This window comes from Polyodon spathula, chromosome 4 (assembly GCF_017654505.1).
Source record: "Polyodon spathula isolate WHYD16114869_AA chromosome 4, ASM1765450v1, whole genome shotgun sequence".
In the NCBI taxonomy this organism is placed as follows: domain Eukaryota; kingdom Metazoa; phylum Chordata; class Actinopteri; order Acipenseriformes; family Polyodontidae; genus Polyodon; species Polyodon spathula.
In genome coordinates, this window is record NC_054537.1 from 11,193,293 (window position 1) to 11,220,298 (window position 27,006).

Genomic DNA, 27,006 nt, shown 5'->3' on the forward strand with positions numbered 1-27,006 from the left:
CAGAGACATTCTGTGGTCCTAGGTGTACAACCCCCAAGCTGTTACTATTACTATGAATATCCAAGGAATTATGTATGATGAGCAGAATAAAGTGTATGCAATTCCAGTTCTTTGAGGAGGACAGAAACTTGTACATAAAATAAGATTAGGTAATGCAATTTAAATGGAACTGGAAGCAGGGATACAGGAAACAATTTTTAAAAAGTACAGTGACTGGACTGAGGCATGAGGTAAAGCAACCAACTAGGAAAGAAGAAGGTAGGCGAGGAAAGGAAATTCATTTAGATGTAAAGTCAATGTAGTAACTTGGCTCAAGTTAGATTAAAGAAGGAGAACAAATACTATATACAGTATAGGAGGACCCAACTGTTTGCCGGAGATGTTACAAATGTTGAAATGCCTAACATCCCATTCAGCAACGACATTTTAAAATCTTACGCATCAGGATAAATTAAAAAAAAAAAGTTTTTCCTATAATTTTTGATAAAACATGTGCTTCAATTAAAGAGCTTGCAAGACCTTAGCTCAGGTTGGAAAAAAATAGTTAAGAGTTTGAATACCACCAATGCAGGTTTTTAAAATAAAACATACAAAATAATGATTTATTTAATAAGTATTGACTTTTGGTTGTAAAACAAACAAACAACAACAAAAAAAAAAAAAAAATCCCAAAACAATCTAGTGTAGAAATAATATTAGATTTCCCTTTTTTGAGTTGATCTTTTACTTTATTTTATTTATTTATTTACAAATTGGCCGTTTTCTGTTGATATCATATCTTTTCAGAGCCGATCATTTAATTTCTACTTGTGTGTTTTTGTACACGTAAAATTTTTTGTGTATTATTTCGAGAATAATGAATGAACAGAAACTATGAATGATGTGGTTTTCAAAGGACCTCATACATATTTGTGTTGTCTGCATCTTGTGTTGAGACAACAGTATTTAATTTAATCTGTGACGACATTCTCAATCCACAAGAAAATATGGGAACAGACGATATCTGTCTTTTTAAATAAATATCTTAAACTGTTCAAATCCTGTTTTTTTTTTATACCAAAGCATAGACATATTTCAGCAAATGCATTTATCATTGGGTCAAAAGGTCAGAAAAATAAAGTGCTATCTACAAAGGGCCACATTAAACTGTATACGTGAGCTAGAAGGTACCATGGCTCAAGACCGTCGTACTTTTCCATTGACTTGGCTACTGACCAATAACTTCCCTCTTGCCCAGTAGCTAAGCTATATAAGATGCTGGTAGGTCCATTGCTCTGGCAACACACTTAAAAATCAAGTACGAGGAGAAAGAATACGGTCAAGAAATGATATTGCAATAATTCAATGTAAGTCTTACGTTACAATTTGTATTTATTTATTTACTGAGGCAAATTCTTAATTTGTTGTAGAAATGTTGGCTGAATTCTGAAAAACTCATCGAGAGCAGGGGTTTGTTAGTAAAACAAAACAAAAAGCGTAATTTTTCTTTCTAGTGTAACCGCAAAGATTTATTTAATATACGCGTGTATTTAAAATACAGCTTGATAAACAACACTTAGCAGCAGTAACATTGTGTCTTGAATGTTACGTCCAGATTAATAACAGTGGAACATACAAGTTAATTAGAAATTAAATTAAATCCGCACACAGCCCGGGAGGGAATGGTTTCGTTGTCAGAGTTTGTGTATTATTTCGTCATCTGTGATGTACCGATTTAAGCTGTGTTAACACCGATTCCGTTTAGAGGGTTTGGTCCAGACTCTGTACGTTTGGCATGAAGTGTTAAAATCAAAGTACGCTTGGGAAACTAATCGTAGCCTACCTAAACTTTAGGTGGTCTCGGTCTGTTTGGCAACTGATCTGGTTTGCCTGCTAAATCTCAATGTGATCAACTGCTGGGATCGGTCCTTTTTAATTTAATTATAGGGTAACCTGACAAGTAAACATTTGCCAGACATCCCGGAAAAACTGGGATTGTTCCAGTTTTCAGCCATAATTTGTTGTCTCGTTTGGAAACAATAACATTGCTAAATCCTCACAGCTTTGCTATTGTAGTCACTTTTTTTTTTTTAAGTAGTCATCTGTGTGGTCAGCAAGTTAACAGTAGATTAAATTAATGTATTGGGTTCTGTTAGCGCCATTGGAAAAAAAAAAAAAAAAAAAAAAAAAAAAAAGATTATTTGAGTATATCTAGGTACTAGCTGATCTATTTCTTTTTTTATCTGGCTTTTTGTACATTTAAAAAGTTTTGATTGGATGACAGCAGAATGAGAACAATAAATTGGTATGATGTATGTGCATTGCCTAGACACAATGTTTAATTAATAAAACCAGAGCAATACATCAATTGCTATAATCTTCCAATATACCTTGCAGTATACTGTAAACATTCCCAGACCATATGCGAACTGCGTTGTACACACAAACAAACTCAGCCCAGAAACAAGTTGGAAAAGGATCATAAAAACAAACTTTAGCGTGCACCTAGCTCGGACCCTTTGCTCCTCGCGGGTAAGTGAGAGCAACAAGAAGATTGATATATTGTTTAAAAAGAAACCAACCGGGCAGCGATTAAAACGGCCCCAGTGTGAATGCACAGCACAGTACCAACAACGAATTCACCAATTAAATACATTTTAATGTCGACTACAGTAGACTCAATGTAGAGAGCTTGAGTTACAGTCGCTTACAAATATGCTTCACCTTCTCATCTGCTTGTGGGTCGCGGTTTGGTGCCTTGCTATTGGTGTCGGTGGCATGCATGTCGATCTTTGACTTGCCATGTTTTGATGTATGTATCAACAGGTATCAATTGCAAGTAACTGAAATCGATGTCATGGTTAATCCAGAAGACGAATCGTCGGTTTGGTTTTAAAGATGATACATGCACTAAATAAAATGCAACATTTGTCTGGCCCCTAGACCCGTCTAAAACATGATACCAAACAATGAACCCATAGTCGGCCACTCCCTTTCATGCAGGCACTCCAAAACATTTCGACAAGTTGCAGTTAAACATGCCCTGTAAGCTCGCTGTAGGGATACTCTTGTTTTCAAAAGTATTATATTCCAAAGAAGCTATGGTGAGAACCACAGCAAAAATAAACTGCTCTCCGCCTTCTAGAGGCAGTAATTTAGCTTTGGCTGGAGCAGTGTCCAGTGTGTTGGAACTCAAGGTAGTAAGTGTAATACTGTTTATAGTGTTGTTTTGCAAGGTAATTTAATATCATTCTTTTTTTTTTTTTTTTTTTGGTTTAGGGCTTGTGGTTGTGGATACTTAGAAAACTGTGAAGTGGCTATGTCATCAATTTTGGTGCAAACTTGAAATTCTGCCTTTGCTCTGGTTAGGGATTCCTCCAAAGCAGTTTGCATTATTATTTGACATAGATAGCTACTTCACCATTCTTTACGTATCCATACAACTGCTTGTAATAAAATGTCTTGCAGTAAGTAATGCAGTACTCATAATGCCAAAACAGTAGATTCAATTTTATATTGATGTTGGATTACACTACTTGTATATCACTATTGTATATCATAATATAATTGTTAAATCACAATGTAAGTGTTATATTATAATGTCATTGTTAAGTCATAATGTAATTGTTATATCATAATGTCACTGTTAAATCATAATGTAAGTGTTATATTATAATGTCATTGTTAAGTCATAATGTAATTGTTATATCATAATGTCACTGTTAAATCACAATGTAAGTGTTATATTATAATGTCATTGTTAAGTCATAATGTAATTGTTATATCATAATGTCACTGTTAAATCATAATGTAAGTGTTGGATTCTACTTGTTTAATGTATCTTGTTATAATCCACCAACACGTTTCCTACAGTAAAGCCATACTGGCCTACCTACAGAAATAGAAAGGATTGTTTTAAGACCACATATTGTCCATAAGTTCAGATTTTGTGGGCTCCTTTAGGGGGTAGAAAGTAAAGATATGAATTTTAAAACTTAGAATATAATTCATTTTCCATGTTCCAGAATCTTTCTAACTTATGAGTAAACGTGCATCTCCAACTTAACATGTCACCCAGTGGAAAAGCTTGGGAAGATCGACTTCTAACCTTATTTAATAAAAACTAAACAGGCATACTGTAACTTGAGAGCACCCCTTACAAACACTGTCCTCTTTGTATACAGTAGAGGACCGCTCCACACAGTTTTTAAACTGGAAGTGGGGTCCTCGTGCTTTTGAACTGACTGATTTTTATTTATTTATTTGTTTTATCTATTGCTGCAGTACAAGATAGCAAACTATTGTGAAAATGGCAGATTCTTGGCAAGAGTGCATGGAGTTAGGGATATCTATTGCAAGGAATGCTGGAAAGGTAAGCAACAAGAAGTCTTTATAAAGTCTTTAGTCTTTAAAACTTTATTTTGAGTTTTTGTCAATCTTTCAGCTATCAAATGTAAGAGTTATGTTATAATGGGCCAAGACTTGATGCAAACAGGCAAAAACGCATTTCTTTTGATTTCTAGGCGAACGAGGAAAGTCAACAAGTCACCACTTAACTTCATTATGCTGTATCAGCACAGTATTTCAATAAAGTTAGCTTTAATATATCACATTGAATGGTTTTAAAATTATCTGTTATTACATAGTATAAAAATCCTTACTTTCCTACAGGTGATTTGTAAAGCTCTACAAAATGAACAATCAGTGATGTTAAAAACGTCCCCCGCTGATCTGGTAACTGAGACTGATCAAAAGGTGGAGAAAATGATTATCTCTGCAATCAAAGAGAAGTTTCCAACTCACAGGTAATTCTCTTTTCCCCTCCTCTGGGTTTAATATAAAGCCGGCACAATTGCGATGGTAAGGTAACAAATGGTGCATTACAGTGTTTGCATTCTGTGTGGCTTTTCTTAATTTTAATAACTGAGAATCGCTGGACAGTTGTTGGACATGTCGTATGCTTTTGTTGAGTTTTATAAATGATTTAAGGGTTCTTTCAGTATGACGTAAACACGCTCTGTTCTAGTTTCATTGGAGAAGAGTCTGTGGCAGCCGGAGCAGAATGTGTACTGACAGACAGCCCCACTTGGATAATCGACCCCATTGATGGGACCACCAACTTTGTGCACAGGTTGGTACACCCTTGCTTATTTTGCTCTGCTTCCATCAGTTTTGTTTTTGTTACAATTCTTTATATCTAAATGTATCCTGTATCCTGTTTTTTTTTTTTTTTTTTTTTTAGATTTCCATTTATGGCAGTATCCATTGCATTTGCTGTCAACCAAGTGGTAAGCGTATGTGAATATTGACATTTTGAAAGACAAATCTGTCAAATCTTTTTTTTTTTTTTTAACACAAAGGTGTTGGACCAAAATGGTAAATACAAGGCATATGTAGCACACATAACTCCTTAAGTGTTCTGTTGCTATCTTGTTGTAATATTAGTAATAGTAATACATATGTTTTGACATTCACTGGTGAAGAACATGAGACGCTTCATCTTCTCACTAAAACCCCTTACGAGGCAGCAATCCAATAAGGAATTAGCAAGTCACTCCAGAGAAATTATTTACAGACTTACATAATATTGAACATGATATGGTTGGTGTTTTCAACAGCAGTAATTGCATGGCAAGAGCATGTGCTTAAAATACTCACATTATGAAAGGTCTGTGTGCCATTCATAGTGTTGTCTTTATGAAGGTTCCTGGTTTATTGAAAGTGTTTTTTTTTACAGATTGGGGCAGAATTGAATTTGAGAGAATTCAAATGGTGGCTGTAACCAGGCAAAATCCATTCTTGCTGAACTAGTACTTGGCAGCTTTTTAATTCCCTCTCTTGTCTTGCAGACTGAATTTGGAATAGTTTACAGCTGTAAAGAGGATAAAATGTACACTGCAAGAAAAGGGAAAGGAGCATTTCTTAATGGCGTGAAGTTAAATGTCTCCGGGCAGAAAGGTGAGTTGCACAACATTGTTGAAATAGTTTTTATATTTACATATCTGGACTCTGGCATTGTGGGTGTGCAAAAAAGGCCCTTGAGCTGTTTTAGATTGACTGAGAGGTAATTGTTCAAGAGGATCTGGGCACTGTTTGAGTAATTGATTACATGAGAACTAACTTTCATAATGAACCAAGGGTATTTCAGCCATAGCGGTCTGCTGCTCTGAACTACAGTATAGCGATTTTAATGATGTGGAATGGGTCCTTATTAAAAAGTCCCTTCCAACTATACAGTTAAAACATGGTTGCTAGTGTACACGTCTGTGAACTATGTTGATCAAAGTCATATTTTTTTCTGTGCAGATATAACCAAATCCCTTGTAATAACTGAAGTGGGACCTGAACGAGACCCTAAGATATTGAAAACACTCTTTACAAACCTTGAAAAGCTTCTGAACATTCCAATTCACGGGTCTGTGCTCTCATTTCTTTCAATGTCTTTATTATTATTATTATTATTATTATTATTATTATTATTATTATTAGTTTATTTGGCAGACAATGCCTTTATCCATTGCGACTTACAGGTGTTACAGACTACCAAGGTCCATCATTCATAAGCCTGTTCCCACTCCTCTGAACCTGTGCCAGAGTGAGCAGGTAACATAGATGAACCAATGAAAATGCTGAACCTTGGGAGAGGAGTTGGAAACCAGTTAAATGTTTCTGTTTGAACAGGTTGAATTTGAACAGCCGATGTTATGAATTCAGAGGACATTTGACAGGAAGACCTGAAGTATAACTGACGTGAAATGAAAATAACGAGTTCAAACTGATTTATGCACTATGTTAATAAAAATATAAAAGCAGTTCCCAATTATGTTGAAAAGGATATTGCAAGAATATGTACAACAAAGCAGAAAGTGAGGGAAAGTAATACGTTGTGTTTTAAACCCTACAGCCTGTTCAGTAATTCTTACACTGCTGTTGAATTTTGTATTGACCGCCTAACTTCAAAACATTTGATCATGGTTTCAGGTCACATATAATAATAAAGTATTCCTTATGCAAAGTCTCCTGCATTTACTGTACCACAGGTTAATGACTGTATGAAATTAGTCATTGTTTTCTACAGGTACACACACACTATAAAACTGCAACCCAAAACAGTTAAATGACTACTCTGTAAAAGTAATGTTTCTGAAATGTGTCTTTTTAAACTTCAAATTGTTTGATGTACAAATCCACCTTTTTTTTCTTTGCATACTGTATTTGATAGACCATGGCAATTGAGCAAACCAAAGAGTAATGAATAAACACAAATGAGCTGAAATCTTACTTTCGTCATTGTTCCAGATTCCGTGCTGCTGGCACAGCAGCAACAGATATGTGTTTTGTAGCTGCTGGAGAAGCTGATGCCTATTATCATATTGGAATGCACTGTTGGGATATAGCTGCTTCTAGTATAATTGTTACAGAAGCTGGTGGTGTCCTGATGGATACAGATGGTGAGTAGCAAGCCACATATTTGTTCCTTTCTTTGTTCTCCAGGTAACAATCTAAAAGGTGTGGCATACATGTAGCCTAAAAGACTTCTTCAATATTGGTGGGTGTGAATTTCCAGAGTAATTTTATTTGCACTACTGGTATGATATGTATTAATTGCATTTAAATTTGTATCCTGTTCCAAGAACTCTTGTTCTTTCTGGACACTCCAGCCATACCTGTACTTCCTGGTTTATTTGGGGGAGGGGGGAGGAGTAGGGAAGTAAACTGACATAAAGCCTAGTTCCTTGATGAACTGTTGCACAAATATTTCATTTGCTCCTTAAACGCAGACAAGACATATTTGAGAACACGTGCTCGGGGCTGGCTGTGGGGAACTCACCACAACAAGGTGAACACACAGTTAAGCAGAGTTGCATACACTTTACTAATCACACTTTACAATATTTTTGTAATTACAGCGTACAGAATTAGTTTGTTTGCCCTTGTACCCAGCTCGGGTCCAACCAAGCTCATACTTCACACCCCTAGCGTCAACGTCTAGAACTCTGGGAAGGGGGGCAACTAGAGGGGCGGAGAATGCATTCTTATTAATACATTCTTAAAGTGAGAGTCGAGTCTACATGAACATTACAATCTCTAGGTTGTGGTAGGGGCAGAGCTGTGGGCTAACTAGCTAAATTTAATAAAAGGAACAGAAATAAAGTCTGACATATTCGGCTACTTTTTCTCTGTTCTCCTCCTCCCATCCCACAAGGCACTGACAAGACCTCTGGTTAACACTGTTACTTTAAATTGTTGAATGGTCCACTGGATTGACCTCTCTCTGGTAGGATTTATTTGTATAGATTATTTTATTTTATTTATTTATTTATTTTCTAGGAGGACCATTTGATATGATGTGCCGGAGAATCATTGCAGCGAGCAGCAGGGCTGTTGGAGAAGCCGTGGCAAAAAATATTAACGCTTTTCCATGTGCAAGAGATGATGAACAGATTGGTGTACATGCCAATGGAAACTAGTTTATTGTAAAATGGGGGTGGATGCTCAGAATTTGTACTGTAGAATGACCACTACATGTAAAGATATAGCCAAAAGTTTAGCATCACGTAACATTTTAGGATTGAGACATAACTTTATATATATATATATATATATATATATATATATATATATATATATATATATATATATATATATATATATATATATATATATATATATTTTCATTATGAACATAATTTAGATCTTTTATTTAACATCATGTAATCAAAGTAACTACAAAATCATATCACAAACGTCTACTGGAAGCCATAATAGTAGTACAGTAATTAATTATTTTTTTCGTTAAGTATATGGAAAACTACAAAGTGGTATGTAATTCAATATGTTAAAGTAACATTATTTCAGAAGGTTTCATTTGACTTTATGAATCAAAATGAGTTAATTCTATAGGTTGATGCAAAAATTTTGGCCATAGTGGTAACTCAATTGAGACTAATGGCTGAATAGCAAAACTTGTCTGCAGTGTTCATTTGAGAATTAAATTGTATCATAAAATCAAGGTTTATATTTAAGTTGTGTGAGCAGTTTAAATAAAGCTGATCAGAACAAAAATTTATAATATTTGTGTTCCTTCTCTCAACCCATTGGTTAATATCTACTATTATAAAACACCAGGCATCACAAAATATTAATAATAAAACATGAATTTGCTAAGACAAACAAAAGCAAAAAGGAGATGGGGAAATTCAAGAAAACAGGGACTCCACACAGCCCTGACATTCCAAAAAAAAAAGTTTTTAATGAAAAGACATCATTCATGAAAAAGATAAGCAACACTAACATTCAATGGAAAAATAAACACCCCACACTGAAACAAACAAAGAAATCGCAGAATGATATATGAGGACTAATAATCCACTCTGTCCGGTACTCCTGTAATCCTGTAATCCACTCTGTCCTGTACTCCTGTAATCCTGTAATCCACTCTGTCCTGTACTCCTGTAATCCTGTAATCCACTCTGTCCTGTACTCCTAGACGCCTCCCACAACATCACCCACTCGCTGGAGCCAATGAGTATAAATGACCTTGGTTCAGCAATGTCGAAACTGAGCAAAGCGGTGGGGCTATCAAATAGATGTATAAATCCTTCAATAAAATCTAATTTGAGCATATTGGGGCCATGTATTTCTTTCTTCATAACTTGCTTGATTTATTTTTTGTGACCTGTTATGGACATTATTTACTGTGTTTAAAACCCAGCTGAGAATATGAACAGAAGTAACACCAGATGTTATAGAATATTTTTTTATATCTTATTTGCTCTGCATTGGTTTGTAATGGTTTCTTAAGATTGGCTCAAATATTAGTCAAATTTGACTAGTTCTGTAGTATCTTGGACTATTATTTTACTTTGGGGAAGGTAGTCATGCAAAATGAATGCTAATCAGTGAAGTCAAAAACTGTAATATTTTAAGGTATTGTAATGATCTGTGCATTTGTGTTGTGCGGTAATTCCCGTTGTAATTGTGTTCCCGCCCGGCTCTGTATTTCCCACCGCTTGTTTTGTTTACCTCTTGTCTGTATCTGTGTAATCCTGGCCTGCGCGTGAACATGTTCTGTGTCTCCCTTGTGATTGGTCCTCTTTCTGTCTGTCAGTCGTGCTGCACATGGTCTGTGTCTCCCCTGTCATTGGTCCTCTGTCTGTCCGTGTCAGTCATGGTGCGCATGGTCTGTGTCTTCACGGTGATTGGTCTCCTTTCTGTCTGTGTCAGTCGTGCTGTGCATGGTCTGTGTCTTTCCTGTGATTGGCCCTGTCTGTAAGTCACTGTATGTGCACATGTTCTGTGTTTTCCCTGTGATTGGTCCTGTCTCTCTGTATCAGTCGTGCTGCACATGGTCTGTGTCTCCCCTATGATTTGTCCTCTGTCTGTCCGTGTCAGTCATGGTGCGCATGGTCTGTGTCTTTACGGTGATTGGTCTCCTTTCTGTCTGTGTCAGTCGTGCTGTGCATGGTCTGTGTCTTCCCTGTGATTGGCCCTGTCTGTAAGTCACTGTAAGTGTACATGTTCTGTGTGTTCCCTGTGATTGGTCCTGTCTCTCTGTATCAGTCTTGTGGTGCATGGTCTGTGTCTTCCCTGTGATTGGCTCTGTCTGTGAGTCACTATATGTGCACATTTTCTGTGTGTTATTTTAGGGCTTCTGTTGGTGTTGTGTTGTGATTGCCATGGTTCCTGTATTCTGTGCGTGTAACCTGAGAAGCTGACAGAGCTGTGGACCAGTGTCTCTCCTGTTTTCTGCCTTTCCTGCTGAAATGCTACAGTATGATGGTATGGGTTTTTGTAAAATGCAGACAATTTAAATGTCAAACATCAAATAAATTGTTGTCATGAAAAGTAATCATTGTGAGTAATATTGTAGCGAGCACAGGAATTACTGGAGACACGCAACAAGGATCTCAGGTCAGTACAATTTATTAGGCAACTAACAGCAAATTGGCACCATCCACACACTCAAACACATACACATAGACACAAATAGACAGCTCTTCCCCACCCCAGAGCACTACTCCACCTCTCATGGTGACATCCACATATTACACAAATAACACTGGAAGGGTAATAACTATTACAGTGTAATACATTTAACAATATTGAAACTTTACAATAACTAATAATGAAACACAACAATAATAATACAGCTTTCCCCTACCATATTTCTCACTACCAGAGTCCTCTGCTGTACAATAACATAAGTGTAGAAAGCTAGCTCTGGACACGGCTTTCCATTCACCCATTACAATATAAAAGGAAGTTAAAGCTGGTGTCTCAGCTATCCACCCTACTGTAGTCCACCAACTAAACCCTTGGTATAAAATGCAGTACACAAATACCAATTTTATTATCAAATATTTCAGTCAGCAGTGTAACAGAATTAGTGTTATAAATACCAGGACCGCACTGAAATGATCAGAATCAGACGAGTGCTCACCCCTCAACAATTAAATTTAACATGGACACTCTGAATATCCACATACAATGCAGAGGAATCGACTGGTATATTTGAGACATAAAAAGTATTTAAATATAATTTGTGTGAGCTCTCTTATCTCCAAATTTAGAGAATTCATCATTCGTCACAAGAATCAAGCACAATCCAATATTAAGTGCAGTTAGTTTATTGCAAAATAATTGCAACTTATTCCATATTCTATTCTATACTTATTCTATACTTCAACTACTTAAGCTGTATAATTACTAAGATAAAATGTTAGACTTAATTTGAATTTCAGCAGTGTGGATCAGTGTTCTTGCTCTTTTTTGGCCCCAAAACCAGTTGTAATTATAAATTTGGTGTAATCACATCACAAATGTAGCTTTCCCCACCCCTGGATTGTAATTGGCTATATTCCAGTTACCATGGGCAGTGATCCTCCTCAAGGTGCAATTTAAGATGTCTCTCATTAAAGTTATTACTATGAGGAGAAGCTTGCTTTTAACTCTTGACATGATAGATTTGAAGCATCTATGTTTATTCATATTTTTAAATTGTATTGTCATTTTCCTGAGGAAATTATCTACAATTAGGTGCTTAATGTGATTGTACTGTACAGTTCTTTGCATTTCTGAATATTACAAAATACCGTTGCATAGTATTTAGTATAACTCGCTTCCATTAGAAATTACTTCCCAATTGAACTGTTATTATACTTGTCATAAAACCTAATATTTAATATTTGACCCCTTTATCTTGATCAACTGTAATTCAGTTACAAGTTAAGTTAAGTTAAAACTCCGAACACCAGGTGGCGCAAATAAGTTGACTTGTAAGTTGTAGCGCCACACAAACCCTGAGGAGAGGAAGGGGAAGAACAATGTAGGGCTAGACGTTCCAGGAAGTGTTCTGTTTTATTTCGGTGTTGTGTTTAGTGACAGGAATTGCTTCGATTAAGTTTTGCAAACAGTCTTTGTTGACAGACAACACAGGAGGAACAAGTAACAATTAAAAACAGGTATTGTACTATATGGGGATTTATTATTATTATTATTATTATTATTATTATTTATTATTATTATTATTATTATTTATAAAATACTGTTTCAAATATTAAAGAAAGGCTATAACCTTGATTAAGTATAGTTTGTATCTGTTCTAAGGTACAGATCTGGGGAGACAACCTTTAAAGGAATGTTGTTAAAATGATAACTTGATCTGAGAACTTGTGCTTAGAAGACACACACCGGGTGGATTGCAGTGTACCAGTGACTTAGTCCGCATCAAGTGGTCATTGCACATCCTGCAGATCTGTACTGTTAGTCCTGATTGCAGCGTACGAAAGAGCTAATCATGAAAATTGGTTTAGCTGACCTGAACAAGTGGAACAAGTTAGACTGATAACTAGGACTATCCTATAATAAGCCATTGCAAATGCGGATGGAAATTCACAATTTGAAATGTAAACGCAATATTACGTGTACATTGTCATTACTAGCATTTCATAAGAAACTACATTGAAGCCATTCAACCGGCAAAAAAGTCAGAAATATTAAAAGGTATGAAAAAAGCAAATAACAAATACATTAATGATACAATGGCAAACTCGTTTTTATTACATTAGGCGTGATTCGGGCAAACACGTTTAAGTAAAAGTACACTTATATTCATTAATATAATTGTAATCTACTACATGTCTTTTTATGCACCTTCCCTACACGGATCAGACTTGCATTTTAACTTGCATTTAGCCTGTTGCTTCTTGACACTGGACGTTACATTCTAAATGTATTGTTTATATTTAATGCACAATGCACTGACATTTCAGTTAAAATTGAATACAGCACACGTGCTTGCTTCTTAATTATATAAATACACAGTATCTTATTGTGCAGAACGTCATTTAAGATTGTACAATATTTTAATGAAAAAAAAAATTAAACCAATCTCTTCAGAACACTCAACCATATAAATTTGACAAAAAGGAAAAAGGTGCCACATTGCTATAGTAGTTTAAACTACTGTATACATTCGCTGTCTACCTAAGATAATGAAGAGTAGCTTAAGATAGGGTATCAACAATATATTAAGGTACATTATATCATTAGGTAGTGCAATTGTCAAATTTATGGGTGGTAGTAAAGGAAGATTGGACGATTGACTGCAATAGGTCCCCCCTTTCACTAGATGGCAGTGCCAAGTTTCTGTCACATACAAAATAAACTACAAAATCACTGTTTTCTAACTATTTCTAGATTGCACCTGGTGTTACAAAAATATATTGGGGAAGATGGCCAATATACACTGCCTAGTTACTCAGATCATTATTTTCTAACTGTTTGTACTGTGAAGATGGCTGTTACATTAGTTTTTATTAGGGGAAATGGGCAATAAACACTGTAGTTACTCTGATCACTGTTTTAAAATAGTTTTTACTGGGAAGGTGGTTGTTGAATTAGTTTTTTTTTTTTTTTTTAACACTGTTTAGTGAGAATAATATGCTATGCTAAACTTTTCATTTCAACTATAATTTTCCTGTTATAGTATTAAGCAAAAAACAAGTTGATGACTATTAATGTGCTACATGCAGTGGTTCTAAAAAGACCAAAAAAAGATGCTCAACTTTTTAATACTTTTCACTCAAGCTTCAACCGGCTGAAACGTGTTACTTCTACAGTGTATATTGCCCATCTTCCTTATAACAACCATCTTCCTAGTAAAAACAGTTTTAAAACAGTGATCAGAGTAACTAGACAGTGTATGTTGACCAAACTGTGTGCTATAGCTAGCTTTCCATTAACAGTAGATAGTTGTACAACATTTTGTGTAACTACACAGTGTTTGTCATAGGCTTGTCCCCAAATATATTTTAAAGTAAAATCTTTTTGCCTTTTTCCTCCACTGCAGACTTTATTCATAACAGCATTTTTCCAGAAAATGTATGTTGAACTGCATAGAAACATTTATTGCAGTGGCCCCTTGTGTATGTCAGAGTAATTGCAGGCAGTCATCCCATCTTCTCGATCTTCCTTTTAGTACCACCCAGTTTAATTAAGGATAGTTCTGTGACTCGGCGAGCGAACCTTACTGAACCAAATGCTTCAGGTGTTTCAGACTGAGGTTCAAAAGGCTTCGCTTTTCACTTCACTAGTTTTTATACGTCATTTCAGAGAATAATGCCGCTGTCTTCATTTTAAAATGTGCTGTACAAACGTAGGACGAGCAAGCGTACTAAGTTAGTCCACCTGAACAGGATCATCTCACATCCGATTTGGTATGCTGCTGCAATCTGGATCTTGTTTAGTCTGATTTAGCGGATGATCCACCTGTGGTGATTATCTTCTTGTACGCTGCAATCGAGATTAACAAGTGTACTAACTTTAGTCTACGAAAGTGGACTAAACCTGCTTAATCCACTAGTTATACGCATCAAGTGGACTAACTTTGGTAAGCTGCAGTCAACCCACCATGTTCTTCTTTGAACAAAATCAACGACCTGTACAAAGCATTCTTAAATTTTAAAACGTCAATAGAGTGGGTAGTTGACACTATTTATGCTATACTGTGCACTTGTTTGCAGAGAGGAATAGAATATGCATTGGTACTTGAAAGTAATAGAAAATGTTACATTTCCTCCAGGTATCTTTTATAACGTTTGTTTGTTTTCAGGAGATAATTGCATTTAGTATACTTTTACGTGCCAGAGTGGAGGGCACACTACACCCTACATTTTATTGTTAATTGGTTGTGTAACCTGTCATTTTCAGCTTTGTGCACACTGGTTATTAGTAGGACAAAAAAATGGAAACACTCGCTGCTTAATATTGGTCATGTTTTTTTTGTAAAAGGACTGGCTGTGTTGTGCATTGGTTATACTCCAGAGGCATTTATAGTAGGTGCTCAGCTGGCAGGTGCTACTCTATCCTCGACTGCACATTATAATACTGGTGTTTTATGAAGAACCCGTCTCATTGTGGATGTCAGACCTTTGCAGATTTCCACACCTATCCTATCTGTAGGGATTAAAGGTGTGATAATAACTGAGGAATAGTCGGCTACTGGCTGTTGTCAGTGCTATGGCAGATCCTTCTATTTTTTTCCTAACCATATCCATAATGCAGATACATTTTATAAGACACATGTACAATATGCATATATGAAAATTGCTTTTAACAGAAATATATATATATATATATTTCAAGAAGTGTTGATATTGTGACATTGTATACCATTTCAATTTAGTGCAGTAAGTCAAAATCAATGTAAAATTTCAAATAAATGTAGAATTAAAATATAGACTGAGTTAACAGTGCATTTTTTATTATAGGATTATTAAGCAAAATGTTTAAACATAGTTCTATTGAAAACATTGAATACAGTTTTACAGCCAATTTATTTAAACATTTTTCAGAAACAGTCAGGGGCATCACCAAGTTTTCCTAAAACATTTATAGAAATTTCTGATTTATTAAACAAAACTGTAACATGAGGTTTCGGTTTGCAGATTTGAGGAAAATGCAACTATGTAAAATACTCCAGAAAAGGGCCTGGGATTTTGCTAAGACAAGACACCCAGAGCAGAAGCGTGGAAAGAAATGAGTGCATACAGGGTCTCTAACAGGCTGCTGGAATTGTATGTGTGCAATGTTAACAATGTTTCAAATCACATTTTCAGATTCCCCCCAAACTTCATGCATTTGGTAAATAGCCAATCAGTTAAATTATTGTACACGCTGACTTGATTAAAACAACACAACCCTTTAATGATACGCATGCTGTTTGTTTAACTAATTTCTTTGGTACCCAAGGTTCACTAGAAGAATATTATCACCCAGGTTTTACATTTTGTTTGACACTTTGGTCTTATTCTGTGTGTTTTGGCACTGATAGGAAACTTGATGCTTGGCTGATGCTTTTTGGGCGCTCTTGACACTAATCATCTTGCTGTCTGACAGAAAAAAACTTGTTATTCATCATATTCATTTTGCTTTTGAACTTCTTACCCTATGCCATCGGGGATGCTTTAGTTTTGTTCATGAAAGTGTGTACTTCCTTTTACAAAATACCTTAAGTAATGCAAGTATTACAACAGGCTTTTCAAATCTGGGACTGCTTGATCACTTCCTACTTATTTTAATCTATATACCGTTAATAACAGTTTTGTTTAGAACAGATGAAAACATTTGAAACCAAAAAATGATAAAAGTTACTTGTTTTTATATTTGGCTAAAGACCATTTGGCATTATATCTACTTAATTGTAAATAAGCTCATCTTATGAAGAGTTAAGAGATCAACTGCAAGAACAAACTATGGCATTACCAATGCAAGGGCACCTGCAAGAAGGTACTGAATATTGTTTGGTTGTTTTTTACTAAAATATATTGCCAGTGTAACATTGTTCGCTTTGTTTATCAGTGTTTGAGTAGAAATAAATAAGTACGTGAAATTACGTATTGCCAATCGTTTATATATTATTCAGAATGTAAGAGGGCAATTTTTGAATTTCTTTTATTTCTTTTTTGCCAACAGCTGCTCCACACAAGAATACATTGAGGAAAAATGTCAGATGATTGGCAAGAGTGTATGGACTGTGGAGTGTCTGCTGCTAGAAAAGCTGGAGAAGTAAGTGAAAACTTGCCTTTTTGTGCTTCTATTTCATGCCTGGTTTAAAGCAAGCTTTATATTCGAACAGCAGTTTTTTAATAAAGATAGCATACAGGTAGAATTAAATATTAACCTCTGTAAAATACACTGTTTACTGGAAGCCAGTCTTTGTTGTTATTACTGGTATTTTTTAAAATATAATATTTACAATACAAAAACACTATTGAATTTACAATTCTTAGTTTGCTCCCTATAAATACACTTGTTAGTATCTTTGTTTTTAATATATTCCTCTGTAGGTGGTTCGGGAAGCTTTAAAAAGTGAAGGCTATATGTCTGTAATGCTGAAAAGTTCTCCAGCTGATCTGGTAACAGAGACTGATCAGAAGGTGGAGTCGATGATTATATCTTCAATCAGAGAGAAATTTCCAACTCACAGGTAACTGTGTTCAGAGTTAAGACAATGCTCATGACCAGAATCTAGATCATAAAGTGCGCTTGAGAATAAAAAGTGATTTATGCTTGACCCAAGATGAAACTATGTGTGCTGAATCATTGTAAATACGTTTGTGTTCTTATTTTGTATGTTCAGGTGATTGTGAGAAATTGTTTTCTGTTATATTTTAGTTTTATTGGAGAGGAGTCTGTGGCAGCAGGAGAATCTAGCGTACTAACAGACAACCCCACTTGGATTATCGACCCCATTGATGGGACAACTAACTTTGTGCACAGGTTTGAATTGAACTTTCCTCAACAGACACTGAGACTGACTCTCCCCATACCCAGAGTTACTTCATTACAGTATTTGCATAAATTTTAATGAGTGATGTGCATTATGAAAATATATAAATCACATGAACCACAAAATTTTAAATAACTAGTTGAATTGTAAAGTTATTTTTTGTAGCTCAGGTACTTCAGTCACAGACATTCTTATTTTCTGTAGGGTTTTTGCTCATTCTTTTCGACTAAACATTCTTCACATAATATAATACGATTAATCAGGTCTATAGATTTTCCTCTTGACACATGGACATGCTAATGATACTGTTACATTGAAAACACTGATGGTAGTGTGCCATAACTTTTTATATATATATATATATATATATATATAGTGTCACAGTTTGTAGTTAATTCAGTCCCATATAGATTCATTAACAGTGTAATGTTTAGCCAATAGATTCAATGGTATGCTAATTCTAGCAACCGTCATAGGAAATGTAATGCTGTGTTAACAGATTTAGTTGTGTCTGTGTGTGAATGATACAGTGTATCTAGAAAGTACTGCTGAAGCTTGAGGATTTACAGAAATATTCCTGAATTTTGCTTGACTTGTTGATGAAGTTCCACATAGCAAAGCACAATTGACAGATCACACAAAGCCACTAAAATTGCACCTGTTGTACATTAACACAACCCAGAGAGAAAATGATCAGCAGCTCCATTCAGTGGCTTGATAAGATCCGAAATCTTAAAGGTCTTGTATTCAAAATACGTTTTCTCATTGTCATTTTTTTTATTTTTTAGATTTCCATTTGTAGCCGTGTCTATTGGCTTTGCGGTCAAGAAAGAGGTACCTATACTTCTGTTTCTAGAGGAACTAAATCCAGCTTTAAGATGGGTGGTATACAGTGGCTTGCGAAAGTATTGACCCCCCCTTTGGCATTTTTCCTATTTTGTTGCCTTACAACCTGGAATTAAAATAGATTTTTTGGAGGTTTGTATCATTCCCACTTTGAAGAGAAAATATCATTTATTGTGAATCAGAAAACTTGAGCGTGCATAAGTATTCACCCCCCCAAAGTCAGTACTTTGTAGAGCCACCTTTTGCAGCAATTACAGCTGCAAGTCTCTTGGGGTATGTATCTATAAGCTTGGCACATCTAGTCACTGGGATTTTTGCCCATTCTTCAAGGCAAAACTGCTCCAGCTCCTGCAAGTTGGATGGGTTCTGCTGGTGTACAGCAATCTTTAAGTCAAACCACAGATTCTCAATTGGATTGAGGTCTGGGCTTTGACTAGGCCATTCCAAGACATTTAAATGTTTCCCCTTAAACCACTCGAGTGTTGCTTTAGCAGTATGCTTAGGGTCATTGTCCTGCTGGAAGGTGAACCTCCGTCCCAGTCTCAAATCTCTGGAAGACTGAAACAGGTTTCCCTCAAGAATTTCCCTGTATTTAGCGCCATCCATCATTCCTTCAATTCTGACCAGTTTCCCAGTCCCTGCCGATGAAAAACATCCCCACAGCATGATGCTGCCACCACCATGCTTCACTGTGGGGATGGTGTTCTCGGGGTGATGAGAAATGTTGGGTTTGCGCCAGACTATAGCATTTTCCTTGATGGCCAAAAAGCTAAATTTTAGTCTCATCTGACCAGAATACCTTCTTCCATATGTTTGGGGAGTCTCCCACATGCCTTTTGGCGAACACCAAACGTGTTTGCTTATTTTTTTCTTTAAGCAATGGCTTTTTTCTGGCCACTCTTCCGTAAAGCCCAGCTCTGTGGAGTGTACGGCTTAAAGTGGTCCTATGGACAGATACTCCAATCGCCGCTGTGGAGCTTTGCAGCTCCTTCAGGGTTATCTTTGGTCTCTTTGTTGCCTCTCTGATTAATGCCCTCCTTGCCTGGTCCGTGAGTTTTGGTGGGCGGCCCTCTCTTGCCAGGTTTGTTGTGGTGCCATATTCTTTCCATTTTTTAATAATGGCTTTAATGGTGCTCCGTGGGATGTTCAAAGTTTCGGATATTTTTTTATAACCCAACCCTGATCTGTACTTCTCCACAACTTTGTCCCTGACCTGTTTGGAGAGCTCCTTGGTCTTCATGGTGCCACTTGCTTGGTGGTGCCCCTTGCTTAGTGGTTTTGCAGACTCTGGGGCCTTTCAGAACAGGTGTATATCTACTGAGATCACGTGACAGATCATGTGACACTTAGATTGCACACAGGTGGACTTTATTTAACTAATTATATGACTTCTGAAGGTAATTGGTTGCACCAGATCTTATTTAGAGGCTTAATAGCAAAGGGGGTGAATACAAATGCACGCACCACTTTTCCGTTATTTATTTTTTAGAATTTTTTTAAACAAGTTTTTTTTTTCTTTTCACTTCACCAATTTGGACTATTTTGTGTATGTCCATTACATGAAATCCAAATAAAAATCCATTTTAATTCCAGGTTGTAAGGCAACAAAATAGGAAAAATGCCAATGGGGGTCAGTACTTTTGCAAGCCACTGTATATTTGCATTCCAGCTGTATAAAACTGAAATGAATAGGTGGCATAATTGTTCTTGATTCTACCAAATAAATGTTTCTGCAACGATCACTGGCAAGACTGGAGGGGCGGTGCAAGTCCCTGTATACGTTTATTTTCCAGACTAGACCTATTGATCATTTGGACAGAGTTTATTTTCAATGATGTGTGAAGTTTGTGTGGGATGGCGGTACCCCAGACTGTGGAAATGTTATGTGAACCTGTTTATACTCATCGAACCTGTTCCTTAGAAATTGGTTGAGGATGAGGTTCTTAACAGTGGAACCATGAACAGTGATGAGGTTGTCTGTGCACCTCTGTATCTTTGCAGCAAGCAAGAGTCTGTGAGATTTGTTATTGTGTCCAAGGTTTCACTGGTTCACTTATCTGTGTACAAGAGGCATTTTCTCTTGAAAGCAGAATCCCAAACTAATTGCCTCTTTGGTTAATTATTGAAATTAACCCTCCACCCTAAGGTTTTGCTCTATGACTTTGTTTCCAGTTAGAAATTACTCGTCAGTCGTCAATTCTAAAACCACCTCACTTTAATAAGGGTAAATAATCCTTTTGTATTCTGTTTTACAGCTAGAATTTGGAGTTGTTTACAGCTGCATGGAGGACAAAATGTACACTGCAAGGAAAGGGAAAGGAGCATTTTGCAATGGAGTGCAGCTAAAGGTCTCCGGGCAAGAAGGTGACATAGCAAAACAATTCTAAAAATAAATTGTTGAAAATCTGTAGAATAGCTAAGCGAGAGAGAGAGAGAATATTGTTTAGGATGCTGTACTATAGAAGCTTATCAACACATAAATAGGTCAAAATGGCTTAAAGATCACTCAGGCCTTGACTGTGGTCAAAATATACTATAAATATATAGTTTTTAATAAAATATAGTAAATAAGAATAATTAAAAGGTATAACTAACCTTCAGTTGATAGAAAATATCTGTTCCAAGCCATCTCTTCATATGGCAGTATGACATGTATCACATCGATAACAAGTTTACAACTACAGAGTTGGATCTTTTGAGTATAATTATGTTTGACATTGTAGCTCCACAGGTTGCAAGTAGTACTCGTCATATGCAACAGGGAATGCAGGTCTCCTTATCCAATTGTGTTGTAACATGTTAGCAGCAGAAGCACAGTTGCCACTAACTTGGTGGGTAAGGGGGTGCCAGTCTGCAAGTTTGTCACACAGACAAACAGAATAAAATGTATTATTATTTATTTTTTTATTTATAATTTGGATGAACAAAGTTTGCACTCTGAATGGAAGAGCTACCAGGATATACAGGAATCCTTGATTTGTAGCAAGTGTTTCTAATTAATATATATTTTTTCAGGGCAGCCCAGTAGCAATTTTATGGTATATATTTAAAAATAAAACCTGTATTATTGACTATTTTGACTTAGTATTATGGTGTGTAACAGGGCGACTGTCTGAGCTTACCCCCACCCACAATCGCATTATTCTCTCAACAACACCAAGGTATTCAGAATGCAGGAAACAGCAACTTGCTAGTGTTCACAGGTATAAATATTTATTTTCGTAATGGTTACTTCACTCAGATTGTAACTGACTAACAGGTTACATACAACGACTGGCATTCACAAGACAAGCTCATGACTGACCACTCCCTCCTAAGGAAAGGCACAATATTAAATACTAATTTAATTATTTATTCAATAACAGGTTAGACCTGGAATAATTTTATACAATAATAAATTATTTAACATTCATTCCATTTACAATAAACATTCATATACTTTACTCACCTTTCTTCTCATTTATACTTATTTGTTTAACCTGATTGAATACCATCTTTGTTTACAAACACAATCGTTAAACTATTCTATTGTTTACTTGTTGTTGTTGTTGTTGTTATCATTGTTATTCTCTAGTCCCTAACTATTACCAGTAAAGACTGAACATTAGCATTACCCCTTCTCTTGGAAGATTACCGAACATATGGCAATAACAAAACCCTTGTTCCACATGTATTAGCTACGGCAACTTCGAGGGAAGGGATATATAATAAATTACTGCTGTTTCGCCAGTAGAATAACATGACAATAATAATCACTATAACATGCTTGAAATATTACAGCAGAAATAAAAATTATTATTCTTTCAAACTCCTAAGCAAGTTACAACCTTACCAGTGCCATTAATCAATAAAACAAACTAACTTACGTTTTTTTTTTTTTTTACTTCAACTATTTCCCTGTTGTAAAAGGGTGTTGGGCACAGACAAGAATCCCAAATTTGCTGTGGTTTATGTTTGTTTTCATTTAATTTATGTTTAGCGCTTCCCATCTGTTCTACAATGGTTTGCTGAATGAAGTACGGAACAGCACATTACCATTGATGTGAAATTCATCCTTGCCAAGCTCATTGATCCCATCTTTATGGGTGGTTGTTATTGTTTTCGGCATCTTTGAACAGCTCTGAATATTCTGACATCTCTGATATCATTGAAAGTCCACGTTATTCTTTGTTATTTCTCAAACGGATTCCTAGTATCCCTGCTGCTGCACTACATAATCAGATTGGTCGTGTGATACGAAAAGGCGGCCCTAAGTCTGCTTTGCTTTCATATATATATATATATATATATATATATATATATATATATATATATATATATATATGGCCCTGGTCCTGGATTGCAGGCCCTCCGCCACATAGAAATGGTGGCCTAAATCTAGGCTGGCCCTGGACAACCTTAAATCGCAAGTATGAATGGGATCTAATAGCAACCTAAGTTTACTTTGGATCTACTTTAATGGTCTGATTAGCAGTATATCCTATTTTTTTTTTTTTCTATTATCATTTTGTTTCAATAAAGTATACAGAAGTATATAAGAATATATTTTAGGTGCGGTATATTGTTTGCCTTGCCTCTGCATGGTTATTCTCCACAATGTGTCTTATTGCAAAAGAAAATGGACAAGAAAAACTTGTAGTGTAAGAAAACAAATTCCTTATAATAATGAGGCAGAGATCCAAGCAGCAGTGCTTGGAGTGTTAAGCAGCTGTTCTGTCCACTCGAACCATTGCATAATGGCATTTAGCACCTAATTTTTCAATCTTTTCTTTTTTTCTCTCTAGATATAACCAAATCACTTATAATTACTGAACTGGGTTCCAATCGAAACCCAGATACTGTGAAAAGGGTTCTTGCAAACATGGATCGGCTTTTGTGCATTCCAATTCACGGGTAAGCTTTTTCCATGTGCACTTTTTTTTTTTTTTTTTTTTATATTTCTGTAAGCCTTAGCATTAAATGGAAAATGATATATTGAATATCTTACTTTTAACAGTTATGCAAGTAAACTGTCAGTTGCCACGTTGCTGTGCTTTTGAATGGGATGGATTTTTTCATACTGTATTTGTGCATGACAAATGTTTTATCATATTTAATACTGTACAATATTAATTTATAAATATTACAATAAACCATAGACATACAGAACATGTAACCATAGACATACAGAACATGGTTTTACCCTTAACTGATTACCAGCATATTTCCAGCTACTGTAAATGTTTAGATCTTTTACAGAATCCGAGCGGTAGGCACAGCTGCAGTCAACATGTGCCTAGTGGCCACAGGCGGGGCAGATGCTTATTACGAAATTGGGGTCCACTGCTGGGACATGGCAGCAGCTGCAGTCATAGTTACAGAAGCGGGAGGCATTGTAATGGATGTCACTGGTAAGAAACAGAGTGTAGTCTGTTGACTATGTAGGTTAGCATACTCCACTGGGAACTTTTTATATGGTAGCAACATATGTTTTGAAAGTAGATTTTAATAACATTTCGCAAAAAACTAACTACCAGTATTGTAACTTTTGTCGAACATTTATGTTGCAGGAGGACCATTTGATTTAATGTCCCGAAGATTGATAACAGCAAGCAGTAGAGCCATTGGAGAAAGAATAGCGAAAGAGCTTCAGGCATTTCCATGTGAAAGAGATGATGGAAAGAAAGAAGATTAATTACATTGGATTATGTTAAGGTGAATATTGTAGGCTAAAACTGTTTATTGTATGTTACTGTGTAATGAAAAGCATGGACCATGCATTGTATGCATGACCATGCATTGTTTTTATTGTTCAGCTTGGTGTGAAAGTTTTACTGCAAAAATACTTTTTACTAGATATGCACAGACAAATGCGTTTTAATAAATAAGTAATTTTAAAGGATTTAAAAAAGAGAGTTGTATTTGGATGAACAAAGTGTTCATAAGTTTTCTCAGACTAGTGTTACAATTGTATATATTAAACTACTGGTGTAATTTTAGAAAATATTGAGCCATTGAGTTTTTGTGTTACCTCTTTGTACGTTGGTGGGGTAACCACCAAGATCATTTTCTTACCTTTCATTAGCACAACCTTTTTTTTTCATTTTGACTCTAGTAAAGTCCTTTTAACCTGCCTCAGCAATGTACATTGACTCTGTGTGGAACAGGTGTCAGGACTTCGGCTAAAATTTTAAACTCCCTTTGCTCTATATACGTATTTATTTGAGAATACTCAATGCAGGTACATCTGTGATTTACGGTAATGGACTTTCAAGAACGTTTTCATGCTATGATTATTATTTTTTTGATAGGCCTAGTAAACCTTTAAATCAGGTTGGAGAAACCTCAAGGCAAAATAACTGAAACACCCAATAACAGACATTTCAAGGTGCAGAAGAGAATGTCTTTAGCTTCGCTCAGTGTCCAGCAGGTGGCAGCAAATGGCTTACTTTCTTTGTTAAAGAAATGGCAAAACCAAGCATTTTACTGAAGAATTGTATTCAGTTTGTATATTTAAAATTCTAAAGTTTACTTGACTTTACAGAAAATTGGGTATGTTTACGAACTCTGCTCCCTGCCGGTTATCTGTTCTTGTTGTACAAAAGCAATGCTGGATGCCTGCCAGTAGAATAAGTTGCCTGACAGAGATTTGCAACTTGTGCTGTGGAATTACAAATAGCTAACACTTAAAGACTGTGTTATTGTAAAGATTCCACCCAGGATCTCCAACACTGTCAGCAGTGAACTCTGTATTAGTCAGTGCATCACCATCATCCCCCTTCATCTGGGCGTTTCTTCAGTTTTTCTCAAACATTGTGATTAAGTGATGTGTCATAGCAAGTTAAAAAAGCATGTGTAGTATAATAATCTGCCTTGATGATGTCGGAGGTTCTAACAAACTTGTATATGAAGGGAATGGACCTTCAGCCTACTACAGACACAGTGACAGTAATTTATGTGAATAATGTACTTATGACAAAAGATTCTTGTAGCTTTTGCTACAACGTGAAGTCTAAAACATGGACAGAAAAAAAAAAAAAAAAAAAAACATCAGTACTTCACTCCCAGGTGGGGTTGTGCATCAAGCTGTAAAGTCAATAGCTGAGCTTTTTCTCTGCTTGGAATATCCACATTGGACCTTTATTGTCAAACTGGGGTGGAATAAATTACATTAACTGAAACCCGAAGCACAGGCAATCATTGAAGTTAAAGAAGCTACTGTGCACATTGGTATTTGTGTTCTTCTAGGTTTAGGTAATGAATTTATCCCGAAGGAAGGTCTAGTTCCTAATAACACATGCAGTTACAGAATACAGTAAGACTGTTTAAAAACACAGTTGTTAGAGAACCGCTTACACTTATTACCAACCAGAAACAGCAACACATTGATTGCTTAAAAGCAACAGCAAAGGTTCTCGTGCTCTGATTTGCGTTACCTGAAACAGATAAGCCGCCCCCTGGGTACAGATATTGTGCAGTTGGCTTTACATCTGTTTACACTGTATTTATTGTACACATTAGAAGTTTACATTTATCTAAACAGTAATAAGGACATTAGCACAAGTTGGTATCAGAGCCTGGAGGCTACATGTTGTATTTACAATACTGGATTAAATATATCTGCTTTACAAAACCATTGTCCAGTTGTTGGTCGTAGTAATCAACTTTTTTTATATTTTGTTCTGATTTTCTATTTATAGTCATGGGTTTGCATGTCACAAACACTCATTTAAATAAACCACGGTTTAGCGTGATGGGGAATGGGGGAAAGAGTAGATGCAGCAGTGATAGCCCTAGCACCCAGACACTTTTTAGACTTTGACTTGATATTTGGCTGGTAACACTGCATGAAACACTCCCTAAATGGCAAATGCAGTGTGATCTTTGCCAATTTCCAACACTGCATTAATGTAGCAGTTGTTTAAAGTCAAATTCATTATGACTGCAAGAGACCCGTCTTTTATACTACAAATCCATTTTAATAAGGTCACTCCATCTAGCCCCACTACTACTATTTGTAATGCTGTTCTTGGGCATTGCCTTACATTAAAAACAGTTATTATTGTGTATATAATCAAGAAATATTTTAACAAGGAAAACATTTGACATGTCTAAGGCCTCAGAATTAAAACAAAAACACAGTTGGTCTAAGAGAACATTTTTTTATTTATTTTTTGTATAAAAATAAATGATAAAATGCAAAAAAAAAAAAAAAAAAAAAAAAAAATGTTCAATGGGAAAATGATCTTGTCGTGTTGTGATTTTTTTTTTACTAAATACTAAACTTTTGTCAAATTCAATGAAGTAATTGAGAGCATATATATTTATTACAAACATATCAATGCATATACCGTTCTAGAAAAAAAAAAGTGTTGTTCAGTCAGAAATTGCGATTATTTATTAAAACA

At 35.7% G+C, this 27,006-nt stretch overlaps 2 protein-coding genes across 5 annotated transcripts; both read left to right on the forward strand.

The window, feature by feature from the left end:
* Positions 1-699: 699 nt before the first annotated feature.
* LOC121314178 (inositol monophosphatase 1-like) lies at positions 700-8,551 on the forward strand. Of its 2 annotated transcripts, XM_041247183.1 has the most exons (9): positions 700-1,346; positions 4,264-4,351; positions 4,651-4,784; positions 5,006-5,110; positions 5,222-5,267; positions 5,829-5,937; positions 6,286-6,394; positions 7,279-7,430; positions 8,311-8,551. In XM_041247183.1, the coding sequence occupies exons 2-9, from the start codon at positions 4,289-4,291 to the stop codon at positions 8,448-8,450; spliced, it is 858 nt and encodes a 285-aa protein (XP_041103117.1). In that variant the 5' UTR covers positions 700-1,346; positions 4,264-4,288; the 3' UTR covers positions 8,451-8,551. The 2 variants fall into 2 exon arrangements, with proteins under 2 accessions (XP_041103117.1, XP_041103118.1); XM_041247184.1 differs by lacking the exon at positions 700-1,346 and having other exon boundaries at positions 3,686-4,351.
* A 3,755-nt stretch (positions 8,552-12,306) lies between these two features.
* On the forward strand, positions 12,307-26,725 carry LOC121314179 (inositol monophosphatase 1-like). 3 transcript variants are annotated; one of them, XM_041247186.1, is made up of 10 exons: positions 12,310-12,443; positions 16,101-16,125; positions 16,957-17,049; positions 17,331-17,470; positions 17,659-17,763; positions 18,562-18,607; positions 20,875-20,983; positions 23,404-23,512; positions 23,858-24,009; positions 24,169-26,725. In XM_041247186.1, the coding sequence occupies exons 3-10, from the start codon at positions 16,987-16,989 to the stop codon at positions 24,291-24,293; spliced, it is 849 nt and encodes a 282-aa protein (XP_041103120.1). In that variant the 5' UTR covers positions 12,310-12,443; positions 16,101-16,125; positions 16,957-16,986; the 3' UTR covers positions 24,294-26,725. The 3 variants fall into 3 exon arrangements, with proteins under 3 accessions (XP_041103121.1, XP_041103120.1, XP_041103119.1); XM_041247185.1 differs by lacking the exon at positions 16,101-16,125 and having other exon boundaries at positions 24,169-26,724; XM_041247187.1 differs by lacking the exons at positions 16,101-16,125; positions 23,858-24,009 and having other exon boundaries at positions 12,307-12,443; positions 24,169-24,265.
* The last annotated feature ends 281 nt before the right edge of the window (positions 26,726-27,006 follow it).

Bases quoted from the DNA above. Each gene is read 5' to 3' on its own strand.
- LOC121314178 (XM_041247183.1), top strand. From the start codon at position 4,289: ATGGCAGATTCTTGGCAAGAGTGCATGGAGTTAGGGATATCTATTGCA. The intron at 5,111-5,221 runs GTTGGTACACCC...TTTTTTTTTTAG, and splicing joins ACCACCAACTTTGTGCACAG to ATTTCCATTTATGGCAGTAT. The intron at 5,268-5,828 runs GTAAGCGTATGT...CTTGTCTTGCAG, and splicing joins CATTTGCTGTCAACCAAGTG to ACTGAATTTGGAATAGTTTA.
- LOC121314179 (XM_041247186.1), top strand. From the start codon at position 16,987: ATGTCAGATGATTGGCAAGAGTGTATGGACTGTGGAGTGTCTGCTGCT. The intron at 17,050-17,330 runs GTAAGTGAAAAC...ATTCCTCTGTAG, and splicing joins CTGCTAGAAAAGCTGGAGAA to GTGGTTCGGGAAGCTTTAAA. The intron at 17,471-17,658 runs GTAACTGTGTTC...GTTATATTTTAG, and splicing joins GAGAAATTTCCAACTCACAG to TTTTATTGGAGAGGAGTCTG.